At 38.7% G+C, this 11,985-nt stretch overlaps 1 protein-coding gene across 1 annotated transcript; it reads left to right on the forward strand.

Moving 5' to 3' along the window:
- Positions 1 to 2,239: 2,239 nt before the first annotated feature.
- Positions 2,240 to 11,397, forward strand: LOC114351253 (fatty-acid amide hydrolase 2). Its single transcript, XM_028302393.1, has 12 exons — positions 2,240 to 2,318; positions 5,755 to 6,008; positions 6,477 to 6,600; positions 7,549 to 7,720; positions 7,970 to 8,094; positions 8,367 to 8,456; positions 8,728 to 8,873; positions 9,067 to 9,149; positions 9,586 to 9,769; positions 10,057 to 10,179; positions 10,381 to 10,518; positions 10,998 to 11,397. Exons 2-12 carry the CDS (start codon positions 5,781 to 5,783, stop codon positions 11,148 to 11,150), a joined length of 1,566 nt encoding a protein of 521 aa, XP_028158194.1. The 5' UTR covers positions 2,240 to 2,318; positions 5,755 to 5,780; the 3' UTR covers positions 11,151 to 11,397.
- Positions 11,398 to 11,985: the final 588 nt, after the last annotated feature.

Below are 11,985 nucleotides of genomic sequence, written 5' to 3' on the forward strand. Positions count from 1 at the left end.
ATATCTGTCAATGTCATGTCAAAAATAACCAATCATGCAGCATTTGGACCTCACGTCTACGTATTGCCATCTCGCGGATTTTTCAATCGCGAAAACCCTCATTCATAGCGCATGTATAATAATAGACCAAATGAACTTTTATAGATTGTGAAAGAGAAGATAAAGATTTTATTATTTTATTAAAATTGCCACGAGGTAGTTTTTCAGTAGAAACCAGGATTGGATAATCGCTACAGGCAAGTAGGTTACTACTATTAAGGAAGCAATAAACTTATTGAGTATTGAGTATTGAGGTATCAGAACATTTTATAAATATTTTTAATCGATTATATCCTTGTGAATCGTTTTAATAAATTGTCATTTTACTTTTTCAATTAAAACTTTTTCAATCCCTAGTCTTGTCAAACTGTCATAATGTCAACAAATTATAAATGTCACGTCAGTTGACTCAATTTCAGTCTTCTGTGCGTTTATTGTATTTTTATTTCAATGAAATAGTGCTAAAGGGTTAGTACTAAAAGTGAAAGCCTTTTTTCAGAAAGAAAACCAATGTGNGTTTTCCATAATGTACGGTAATAATATATAGGTACAATAATAAATGGTTGTTAAAATTAATCGAGTCCGGTTTTAATGTTTTCATCAATTTCATCTACCTACTTTAATTTATATTTAGTCTGGATACAATAAAATATTATTAGTAATATTATTAGATAAACTCGTATTCATTATCTGTGCAGAAACCAGAAGTAGAAGAGGTATACACTTAACTGTTTTTTTTTTTTTTTTTTAGGGAAATGATAATTTAATACCAAGTAGTGTCATATTTAGGCGGTCTGAGGCGAAACACGCTTTTGAGAAAACTTTTGATACAGTCATTAGTAGTAACTAGCTGACCCGGCGAACTTTGTTCCGCCTTAATGGCAATAAATAACGGGATAAAAAGTATCCTATGTCCTTCTCCTGGCTCTAAACTACCTCCCTGACAATTTTCAGCTAAATCGGTTCAGCCGTTCTTGAGTTATAAGTGGAGTAACTAACACGACTTTCTTTTATATATATAGATATCCTGATATAACAGTATAGATAAAGTCAAACGGTAACCATTGAAAGTACTGTACTGTAACTAACACCAGAATAATGGAATTTGTCCGTTGAGTATTCCAATAAATGAGCTGAATTTGAATTACAACCATGGTTTTAGACTTTAAGTATATTGTATAATATATGTACTATGTGAAAAAGATGTCATTAACATATCCAGAGAATTAGTGGGTGCGTCCCGCCTCAACAGCGATTGCCTGATAAGTTGCCGACCATCAGGGTTAAATCCGCATGGAGAGGATGATCAACTCTGAAGGGCGAACACAACAGAATTTTGTTAGGTTCAAAACGTATGACTTTTGAAACGAGGAGCTTTGACCACAATAGGTACCACGGTAGTAGGTCAGAATGGTACTACTTTTTTTTTTTACGTGGGACTGAGAATGTCAAATCACCTGTGAGCACTCGGATAGCCAAACGTATTAATTACCAGGCTTGCCACATGGAACTAGCAAAAATAGATTTTTCAGATATAATCAATAGCGATGATGCTGAAAATGCTGCGGATATTTTAGTTAAAAAAGTCTCATCGCTAATCATCTCGAACACTATAACCGCACATGTACCGAGTAGTAAGCGCATTATCAAGCCCTGGATAACACCTGGTTTGCTTCGTTGTATACGGCATAGAGACAAACTATACCGCAGGGCAAAAAGGCAGCCGGATAATGATGTCGTGAAAGTNCACTATGTATAATAATACATTAAGATATACTAGTGTTTAAAGTAGTTAACATATCAATATTTAATACACATGCGTTTCAAAAGACAACATTATTTCCATGATAAAAAAATTGTTAAAATANATCTTGTCTTCTGTCTGTGCCCTCTTCTATATCCCTGTTTTCCTGTATCTTCCTTTATTCCTCTTTTTATTATATCGCTTTCCCTTCCTTGAGCCTGGGTATCATTTATCCCTTTCTATCCCGATTCCTAACAGAGACTTAACAATTACTTACTAAAATTAATATTGACGATCCGTCCAACTGATACAAAAATAGTCCCTGATTTGCGGTAAAAATTAAATCATCGATAAAAACAAAAATAACTTATCCTTAATGTATCATTCATTAACAATAATTAATCAGGTGAGCAAAACACGAAACGTAAAACGAGTTTAGTATAGTAGCTTGCGTTGACCGGGTTCGGACGCACGCGATAGACTTTATTTTAAGTTAGGAAAAGTGAATAACTACAGTGAAATATTATTTGGATAGGTAATGTAAAGTTTTATCAGCTTTTTTTTTCAATTAAAGACAATATTTATTATAAATATTGTTTTGTGATACCTATCGCAAAATTTGTGACCTGCGATCGTCGCCGCCCCAGTCACTTTTTTTATTTTTCCAAAACCAAACAGTATCTTAATCACACTGATCAAAAGCGTTGGTTTTTCGGTATCAATAAAATCAATAAAAAATGCATGAATTGTTTAAAAAAAGAACAAGATTTTTAAGTCGAATAATAATAAAGTTTTTGGTGAATAAATAAACCGCATTGTGTGCCTCAGTGGACTAGTGGCGGCAGGAGTTCTCTGGGCTCGCGAAGTTCTGGGTTTGATTTCCAGACTGAGACGTATCGAGATTGCGAACGACTCGATCGATGCTGGTTCATATTTTGTTGTGTTCCTGACTGCATTGCTAAAGATTTTGGGATCTAATTATTAATTAAATCATAGTTTATAAGAAAAAAATTTGAGACAGGCTCCGAAAAAAAGACAGAAATGAATAGTAACAAAGGGTTAATAATACCGGGACGTGTAAAAGTGCGTTTTATAAGCCCATTTGCAAAAATAAAAGAGTTTTATGAGTTTTAATGACAAAGAATTGATGCTACACTGGATGCGGTCTGCAGAAAGGTCAAAGAGTAATCATCATACTTAATTCATACATTACATTATGGCATTCACTTTGACCAGAGAGACCTGACGCTGCATCCAGAATACCCTTATTTGTAAAATTAACAAAAAACTGAGTTTCTATACTATCGAATGCGTTTGATGTAAATGTTACGGTCAAAGTGATAAATGTGAAAATTATGAATAATCACCGGTTATTATGAATAATTACCGCATGATTTGGTAAATGTGATTAATATGAGGTCATTTATGTGTGTATAAAACAAAATAGGCGGCTTAGGGGGTGGCCCAAGGGCCCCCCCCCGCCGCACCTTAACCTATTTTTCTCTTTAAATCAAAACATTATGTTATAGGCATCATGGAAAAGTAATATTATGCAAAAAACATTCCAAACTCATTATGCCAAATTATACTAATATATGATATCAAAACGTTCAAAAGTTTGGCTGTACACGACCACGTACACAAGATGTTGTTCTCTTTTATGAAATTTGTTAGTACTAAGGTTGAATTATGAAATAATCACTGTTAAATGTGATTAATTTATCACTTTCACCGCGACTGTCGGTAATTATTCATAATAACCGGTTATTATTAATAATTTTCAATTTATCACATTAACCGTAACATAAACACACCACTCACACTACGCCCACTGAACACTTCCGTGCATGTAAACATGTTCCATATACATATAGGTAGGCACTTATCCAGCTTACTTTACTCAATGATGAATTTAATGTAAGTTTCATTTTTTATTTTATTTCCGGTTGAAACATTGATCAAGTCACGGTATCAAGTGTTTTTTCATCAACCAAATCAATTCTTTATGGGAGAATTATTTCTGCCAATATCGAGTGAACTCGAGTGGTATCTACTAGGTAGGTATATTTGATTTATTTGTACTTACATTAAACCATGGCTGCTTAATTCTATTGCTTTTCGTGGATTCCATATAGATAATAAGTATGACTTACTTAGTTACCTGTAGGAGCAGCAGGTTTCATCAATAAGACGCCATCGGGTTCAAAGCGGGTTGGTCAATACCCACGACAAACTCGACATTCGATGCATGCTCTAATGTTTTTATAACATTTATTAAACACAAAATGACACCAGATTTGTACACTAATCCATTAAATAAAAAGTGAAAACCATTAAAACAGTTCGATCATGCTTTCCGTTCAACTACCCTACACGAAATCCCAGCCCAGCGGTTTTGATTATGGTGGTTGGTTCATAATTATTGGCAACTAGCTGACCCGGCGAACTTCGTACCGCCTTAGCGTAGAGATTTTCTTAATATTTTTTTCCGTAAGAACCATCCTTGGACTTCCACAAACATTTAAAAAAAAGAATTATCGAAATCGGTTCAGCCGTTCACACGTGATGCCGTGACAACGCGAAACGGGTTTCATTTTTATATATATAGATTATCATATCCATGTACCTACACAATACAGAGAACTAAGTTATGTGAAAGATCAATTTTTAGCTTTTCTTAATTTTTTTCCCGAGTAGTCCAGTTTTTCCAGGGCCGTCTTTAAGCTACTTGGGGCCCTGGGAACTTAAGGATTAAAGGTTACTTTTTAGTTTTTAAACAGACCGATATAATCGTATTTCGAAATATCGATATTTTGCGGTTAATAAATTATAGGTCCCTATCTCTATCCTTCCCTGGGCAAGTGCCTATCGAGACCTGCATGGGCAAGTGCCCAGAGTGCCCCGTTGAATATTCAGTCAATAATTTGGTTTTATTTATCACTAGCTTTCCGCCCGCGGCTTCGCCCGCGTGGAATTTTGTCTGTCACAGAAAAACTTTATCGCGCGCGTCCCTGTTTCAAAAACCGGGATAAAAACTATCCTATGTTCTTTCCCGGGACTCAAACTATCTCTATGCCAAATTTCATCAAAATCGGTTGCGAGGTTTAAGCGGGAAAGCGTAACAGACAGACAGACAGACAGACAGACAGACAGACAGACAGACAGACAGAGTTACTTTCGCATTTATAATATTAGTTGGGATGGGATTTATTTAATTTCCATAATTCACACTGTAAAAACATTTCAACCATTGTTGATGCGTGAGGCAAGAACCATTGCATGTGCAACGACTGCAGTGACCAAAAGTTAGATGCCATCTTTAAGGATGTTTGCAAATTAAAATTCTGTTTATCATTGCTAGATGATGAATACATATAGGTTTATTAATTACACGTCCCAAACATGAGAAAATCGTAACTTAGAGATAATAATCATACCTAATAGGTACTTGGGAGTAAGACGTGTGGACTGTGGAAGAAACTCATCATTGAATTAACTTGAACGAATTGATCCCATTAAGTACCTAATATCAATAAATTGATTGCTCTATTATTGATATTACTTACTGGGAACGGATTATCCACAAAAATGCAAAACCATGGTTGTACTCAGGTCTATTGACTATTGCCCGAGTGGGGTCATCGACCACAGCCGGTTAGGCCACTCGTTTAAAACTGTTATGCACTAAAGAACATCTTGCAATATTTAACTGCAGTCTTGCAGTTTGCATCACTGCAGTGCTAGAATCACTAAGTTGCTCTTATTCCACAAATTGTAGAATTGGAGGCTCTACAACTTACCTACTATAACTACTAACTTAGCAAGCAATTGGACATTTAATAAAGATATCATTGAACACTACTACTACAGTAACAACCTACCTACCAACATTTTTGGTTCTATCTTACTTTTTGCAGCCAGACTTGATCAAACAAACACAGTGATTAAAAAAAGCAACTTGTTTTTCACAGCTTCCAACTTGTCAGAAGGCAGTACCATGTGCCGAGTCATCGTCGTTATCATTCAATTCTTCCGAGGGATAGTCGACCATGTCCTGGAGTTCATATTTGGCCTCTACTGGGACCGACAGAGGGAGCCAGTGCCAGACCTGGGCAGAGACCATGCCTGTCTGACTGAAAGTGCTGTATCCTTGGCGAGGAGGATAAAGAACGGTGAACTGAAGTCTGAAGACCTCGTACGAGCTGCAATTGAGAGGATAAATCAGGTATATATGTATAGAACAGTAGTTAAAAGAAGCCTTTTCTAGGTAAAAAAGATGCCCACTTAATAATTTAGGCACTTTTCATAATTATGGCAAAATTGCTGATAAGTAGCTTTACAATTCCAAGGCTTATGAATTCAGAAATAAAACGCTTGTATTGAAATCTACACTCAAAAACAAGTCTTTTGCATCTTAGTTGACTTTGAATCGGGTTTTCCTGTTAATAATAACGCTGCCTGATGACCAATGCACACTGTGCTCATAATTACTACTTACATGGCGTTTGACACAGCGCGTTCCATTTGCATGAAACGCTCTTCGACGGTGCTTGAAAAAAAAATGCTTTGTGCAGGATCTCAGAACTCTAGCTATCCATAACGATGACCGGTCCTGCGCTGCTCGCATCCAGGTTTTTCCCGTGACCTCCACCAGATCGTCGGTCTATTTATTTATTGATTTTATTCTGGTCAGGTGAATCCGATCTTGAACGCGGTAGTAGGCGAGAGGTACGAAGATGCGCTGGCTGAGGCGAGAGAAGTGGACCAACGCATCGCCATGGGCATCACCGATGACTTCTTCGAAAAGCCATTCTTGGGTGAGAAACGAGAAACTGCTCGATAAATTCCAACCAATCAGATTTTTTAAGGCATGGATCCTCGCACATAGTCCCATGGGCTAAAATATGAATAGGTCGGTATACCTATGTAAGGTTATTTTAAAAAGAAACTTAAACATTTTCTAATTGACAAGGCCTATTATACTGTACAAGACTTCTTGAGTGACAAAATTTGACTAATTTTAATTTTACTTTTATTATCAACTAGCTGACCCGGCGAACTTTGTTCCGCCTTAATGGCAATAAATAACGGGATAAAAAGTATCCTATGTCCTTCTCCTGGCTCTAAACTACCTCCCTGACAATTTTCAGCTAAATCAGTTCAGCCGTTCTTGAGTTATAACTGGAGTAACTAACACGACTTTCTTTTATATAATAGACTAGCTGACCCGGCGAACTTTGTTCCGCCTTAATGGCAATAAATAACGGGATAAAAAGTATCCTATGTCCTTCTCCTGGCTCTAAACTACCTCCCTGACAATTTTCAGCTAAATCAGTTCAGCCGTTCTTGAGTTATAACTGGAGTAACTAACACGACTTTCTTTTATATATATAGATTATCAGATGTACCTATTGTTATTATGAATTTTAATGTATTATTTGACATTCTTACTTGACATATCATTTACATGCCAATATCTTGGTAAAACATGTTGTACCTATCACCTGTTAAAACTGTAAGACCAAATCATGTTGATTTGTAATATGTTTTCACACATGTTTATGTAAATAAATATCTTTATCTTTATCTTTAAGGGACATACCATTTCTTGGGCGGCAGCTGCTTTCCCTTGACTCTCCCGCCCTGGTACGTCCATGTAGAACACTATAAATCATTTATAGCAGAACTAATTTTCGCATGTGAAAAAATCCAAATGTAAGGCATTGGCCTATCGCTGGATCTAATATACCTTCATACCTTCACAGGCGTGCCCTTCACAACGAAGGAGTCTTCGGCAATCAAGGGCCTGCCGTTAACCTACGGCCTATGGAGCAGACGGAACCAGCACGCTTCCCAAGACTGCGAAGCGGTGATCAGGATGAGGGCTGCGGGAGCCATCCCTTTGGCCGTCACCAACTTGCCCGAGCTGCTTATTTGGTAAACTCATTGAAACCCAAGAGAGCATACCAGACTATACATGATTGTTCCGTAGACGTAGCCAGCGCTTCTCAAGACTGCGAGGAGGGGTTCAGAACTGATAGATCAATCCTTTTGGCAGTCACCAACTTACCCGAGCAAACTTTTGTGGTGTTTGTGTTTAGAAATTGAACAAAACAATACTTACTTACTTACCTAGTTCCGGTCAAGGATATTTTGTATCCTGATAATATTGTTATTTGCTAACAGGAACGAAACACGGAACCCCGTGTACGGGACGACGAATAACCCCCACCACACCGGCCGCTCGCCTGGCGGGTCCAGCGGTGCTGAAGCGGCGCTCATGGCTTCCTACGCCACACCCATCAGCTTGAGTAAGTTCCCAAAAGCGGTCAAAAGGTATTTGCAAACGGCATCTAAAACAAAGCTAATTGCATTGTTGTCGGGACCCTCCCTAGTAAGGACCTTAACCGTGTGGGGCCCCTAGATGCCAACTCAGACTTGTGGTTAAAATCTGGGGGCCCCAGGCTCAGGGGCCCTGTATTATTGATACGGCTGTAGCTACACCCCTGAGCAGGCCAGTGGCGGCGTAGCATGGGTTGGCTATTTTTGCGCGTGTAAGTATTTTAAAGAAATATTTTTTCAGGTTCCGATGTGGCTGGCTCAACGAGGATACCAGCATTTAACTGCGGTTTGTTTGGCTACCACCCCACAGGAGAATCTACCAATCTAAGAGGTATTATGACTTACTCTCAAGGTGATAGTTTCAAGGTTTCACCACAAAAAAGTCGAGCGACCGTGGAGTTCGAACCCAAGTTCAAATGTTATGAGATGTTATGATTATTATGTATCTCATACACGTTTCCCAGATACTTCCGACGGCTTCTATCGTCACAGAATAAATTTTAATAAGAGTAGGTAGGTAGTTAGTACCTACTTCGTAATTTATTTACTCGCACGTTTTTTGCTTGTTGTCGAGCATGTTGTTTACGTTTGTTTTGTCGCAGGATTGTTCGACAGAACCGGATACGAGCCCACGATGTTTTGCCTCGGTTTCATCTCGAAGCACGTGGAGGACCTGGCGCCTTTGACGAGGATCGTGGCTGGGGACAAGCAGAAGATTCTGAACCTTGACCGACAAACTAATTTGAAGGTACGATTTACCTACTTAGTTACATCAGATTTATAAAGACAAGTCACATGGACCATTTGCCATTACTTAATTTATTACGGTCCGAAAAAATTTTTTTTCTGCCTATTATGCTATGCTTTTGAGACTGTTTTTTTGGATATTTTGGGCTTAACTTATTGACCTATTTTTTTAACCTTACCTACCTTGCTTTCAGGATGTAAAGATATTCTACACCGAATCCTTCGGGGACTGGTGGATGAGTCCCATAAGATCCGACTTGAGAAATAGCATGAATGAGTAAGTTGTTTTTATGAAATTAACGCTACACACATCATCAGTTTCTTTATTCTGTGCGTCCTCACTCGATCTCCCTGCAGTCAGCCTATTTCCAGACTAAGTTCACAGGATGACATGACAAACAGGGGCGTAGCTACAGCCGTATCAATGATACAGGGGCCCCCAGAGTCGGATGAACCATTAGACAGAGCAGGCCTAGGGGCCCTAGGCTTTTTAAGAAGCTCACCAGGATTCCGCGAACCATGGTCCCCATCTGCTCAAAAAATATACCAATTTTGCAATTACCTTTAATATGAAAAGGGCCCATTGATCCTCAATGGCCTTTTTTAGTTGAAAGGGCCCATAACACATTTTGATTCCCATCTAAGAAACGCTACGCACTATCGATGACCAAGTATAATACGAGTATCTTAATATCTTTTTCCGTTTGTTTCAGCGTTATTTTGAACATGGAGAAGAAATGGCCAACTCAAAACAGCCCCAAGCCGTTCTACCACGAGGGCTTCAATTACGCTACCAAACTTTGGCAATACTGGATGGAGAAGGAGCCAGAAGACTACTTCAGCCTTTACAACAATGGAAACGGCAAACCGTTTATTCTTTTTGAGTTAATCAAAAAGGTAAGTCTTTAGGATTTGGACCTCCTTTGGCTGGAAGTGCTGGAACGGTTTCGTCTCGTCAAGAGCTCAAAGAAGTTTTTCGGTTCGGAAATTTTATGAAGTTATTAGGATAGAGCCTGTTATAGGTAGGCCTACTTGACAAAGAATTTGATCCATTCCAAGCTAACATCATCATTAACAGGTCATTTTTGTCTTCACTGCTGGCTGGGAGGTGGGAGACGGACGACCCTCTCTAATTTGGCCTATATTTTAATGTTAAGTTTTGAGAATAAGTCTTTCGTCCGCAGATCACTGGATTCAGCAGACACACACTGAATCTGATAATTCGTTTGGCGACTCTTCGCTTCTTGCCTTCCGTCAACTCAGAGTGGGCCGAGAAACTGACTAGAGATTTGAAGAAACACGTCTGCGTAAGTCCTACTTAGTAGTTATTGAGGGAGGGTAATTTTATGTCACATTAGTTAGCTAGCAACACTGAAAACAATAAAGTGGGTACGGTGGGAATGGCAACAATATTTTTTGAGGGCTGGATCCACACTTTGGATGCTGTGCTTTGAATCTAAAAGCGGCGCATAACAGTCACTATTAATTCTTTTTAATTCTTATTTTAGGATACTCTAGGAGACAACGGTGTACTGCTGCTGCCCAGTGGGCCAATTCCTTGCCCGTACCACTACATACCCTACACAGGCCCATACAACTTCGGCTACTGGGCTATTGTCAACGTGCTCAAGTGTCCAGCGGTACAGGTGAGTGACTCATCATCAGACAAGAAAAATAGGGTACTTTACTTATTTGGCGTCAGTGTAGTGTACCTATAGTCTGCGTCAGTAGTTACTTTGGCATTCTTTTAAGCTAAAAATATTGATACCGAGTTGTAATACGAGTTTTTAGTAAAATATATATGTAAAATTATCTATGAACGACAAAGTGAAGGTTAAGTTAAAGCGTAATCGTAGTAGGTACCTACTTAAATTATAATAAAAAAAAAACAATGGAATCAGTTGGCTGACAACAACTTTTTCACAGAGGTCCCTAGTAAAAGTTATTTTCGAACTTTTGGTAACTGTTACGAAAAACGAAATTAATCTATAATACACAACAGTACCTACCTACAGCTACCTAGATACAGTCGCCCAACACATCAAACTGCAATTTTCGTTGCAAAACCGCTCTTATCACAACTAAATAAGATGCCACAGTTTCCTCATTTGTCTCACTTCCACAGGTACCCCTGGGCACGAACAGCAAAGGTCTCCCTCTAGGAATCCAGGTGATGGCCGCGCCAGGCAACGATGCGTTATGCCTGGCCGTGGCCAAGTATTTGGAGCAGGAGTATGGCGGAGCCATCATGGCGTGTAAGGCCAAGGGTAGACTGTAGACTGACATGAAGAGCAAAACGCACTGAGGCGGTAAGCGAGCTGCGACTTGAGGAAGCAACTGCACAATCAGTAAAAAAAATCCCATCTTCGTTCCCACTACTGCACTCCTGTGCTGTGGATGGTGTCGTCTGTTCATGGGTATATGCAGTAGGTATGCACTGCCACGCCTCTGCGTCCCGTTTCTGTGGCATGATGCAAATTAAAATTGCCGCCTGTGTGTTTTGTGCTTAACACTTACTTAGCCCACATAAGACATAATAATTAGACTTGATTAGTAGTGGCCCGTGACTTCTATTACTCGACAGGTTGTGCTGAACTAAGATATTGCGTTAAGAATACACTTACGGCCGAATACTGAAACGCCATTTAAATATTTGACGGCTTCTCAAATAGTTAAGCAGCTCCTAAACTTACATTTCGCATACTCAAAACAATATCTGAGCAGTTCTCAATTTTTAAGCACCTCTCAAATTAAGTTGCACTCAAACGCCACTTAAATGAATTTTCGCATACTGAAACGCCATTCAACGCTAAGCATTACTCAAACAACTGTCAAATCGTCTTAAGCAGCTGTTAAATTTGAGAGTGCTTGCGCCACGAAGTAACAACCAAAATAGCTGCTATGAAATCGCTTTACATAAACATGCCTATTTCTGAGGATTAAGGGGACATCGCATAGCAGCATTTCCAAGAGTTGTTGATTTGTCAATTTGATGCTCTGTCAGTCAACAATGATAAATGTCAATTGTGGTTACGTTTCGGTCCACGATCGCCACTTAATAGATTTCAACAATAAAAAGTATCATATTTAAAATTATTTTTTTAATTAAATAA

The sequence above is a fragment of the Ostrinia furnacalis genome, unplaced genomic scaffold (genome assembly GCF_004193835.3).
Source record: "Ostrinia furnacalis isolate ACB-3 unplaced genomic scaffold, ASM419383v2 OfSCF1112, whole genome shotgun sequence".
Lineage (NCBI taxonomy): Eukaryota > Metazoa > Arthropoda > Insecta > Lepidoptera > Crambidae > Ostrinia > Ostrinia furnacalis.

What these genes read in the sequence shown, in the direction of transcription:
- LOC114351253 (XM_028302393.1), top strand. Translation starts at nt 5,781, where the DNA reads ATGTGCCGAGTCATCGTCGTTATCATTCAATTCTTCCGAGGGATAGTC. An exon ending in TTGAGAAATAGCATGAATGA is followed by an intron (nt 9,150 to 9,585) that starts GTAAGTTGTTTT and finishes CGTTTGTTTCAG; the next exon opens with CGTTATTTTGAACATGGAGA. An exon ending in TTTTTGAGTTAATCAAAAAG is followed by an intron (nt 9,770 to 10,056) that starts GTAAGTCTTTAG and finishes TTTCGTCCGCAG; the next exon opens with ATCACTGGATTCAGCAGACA.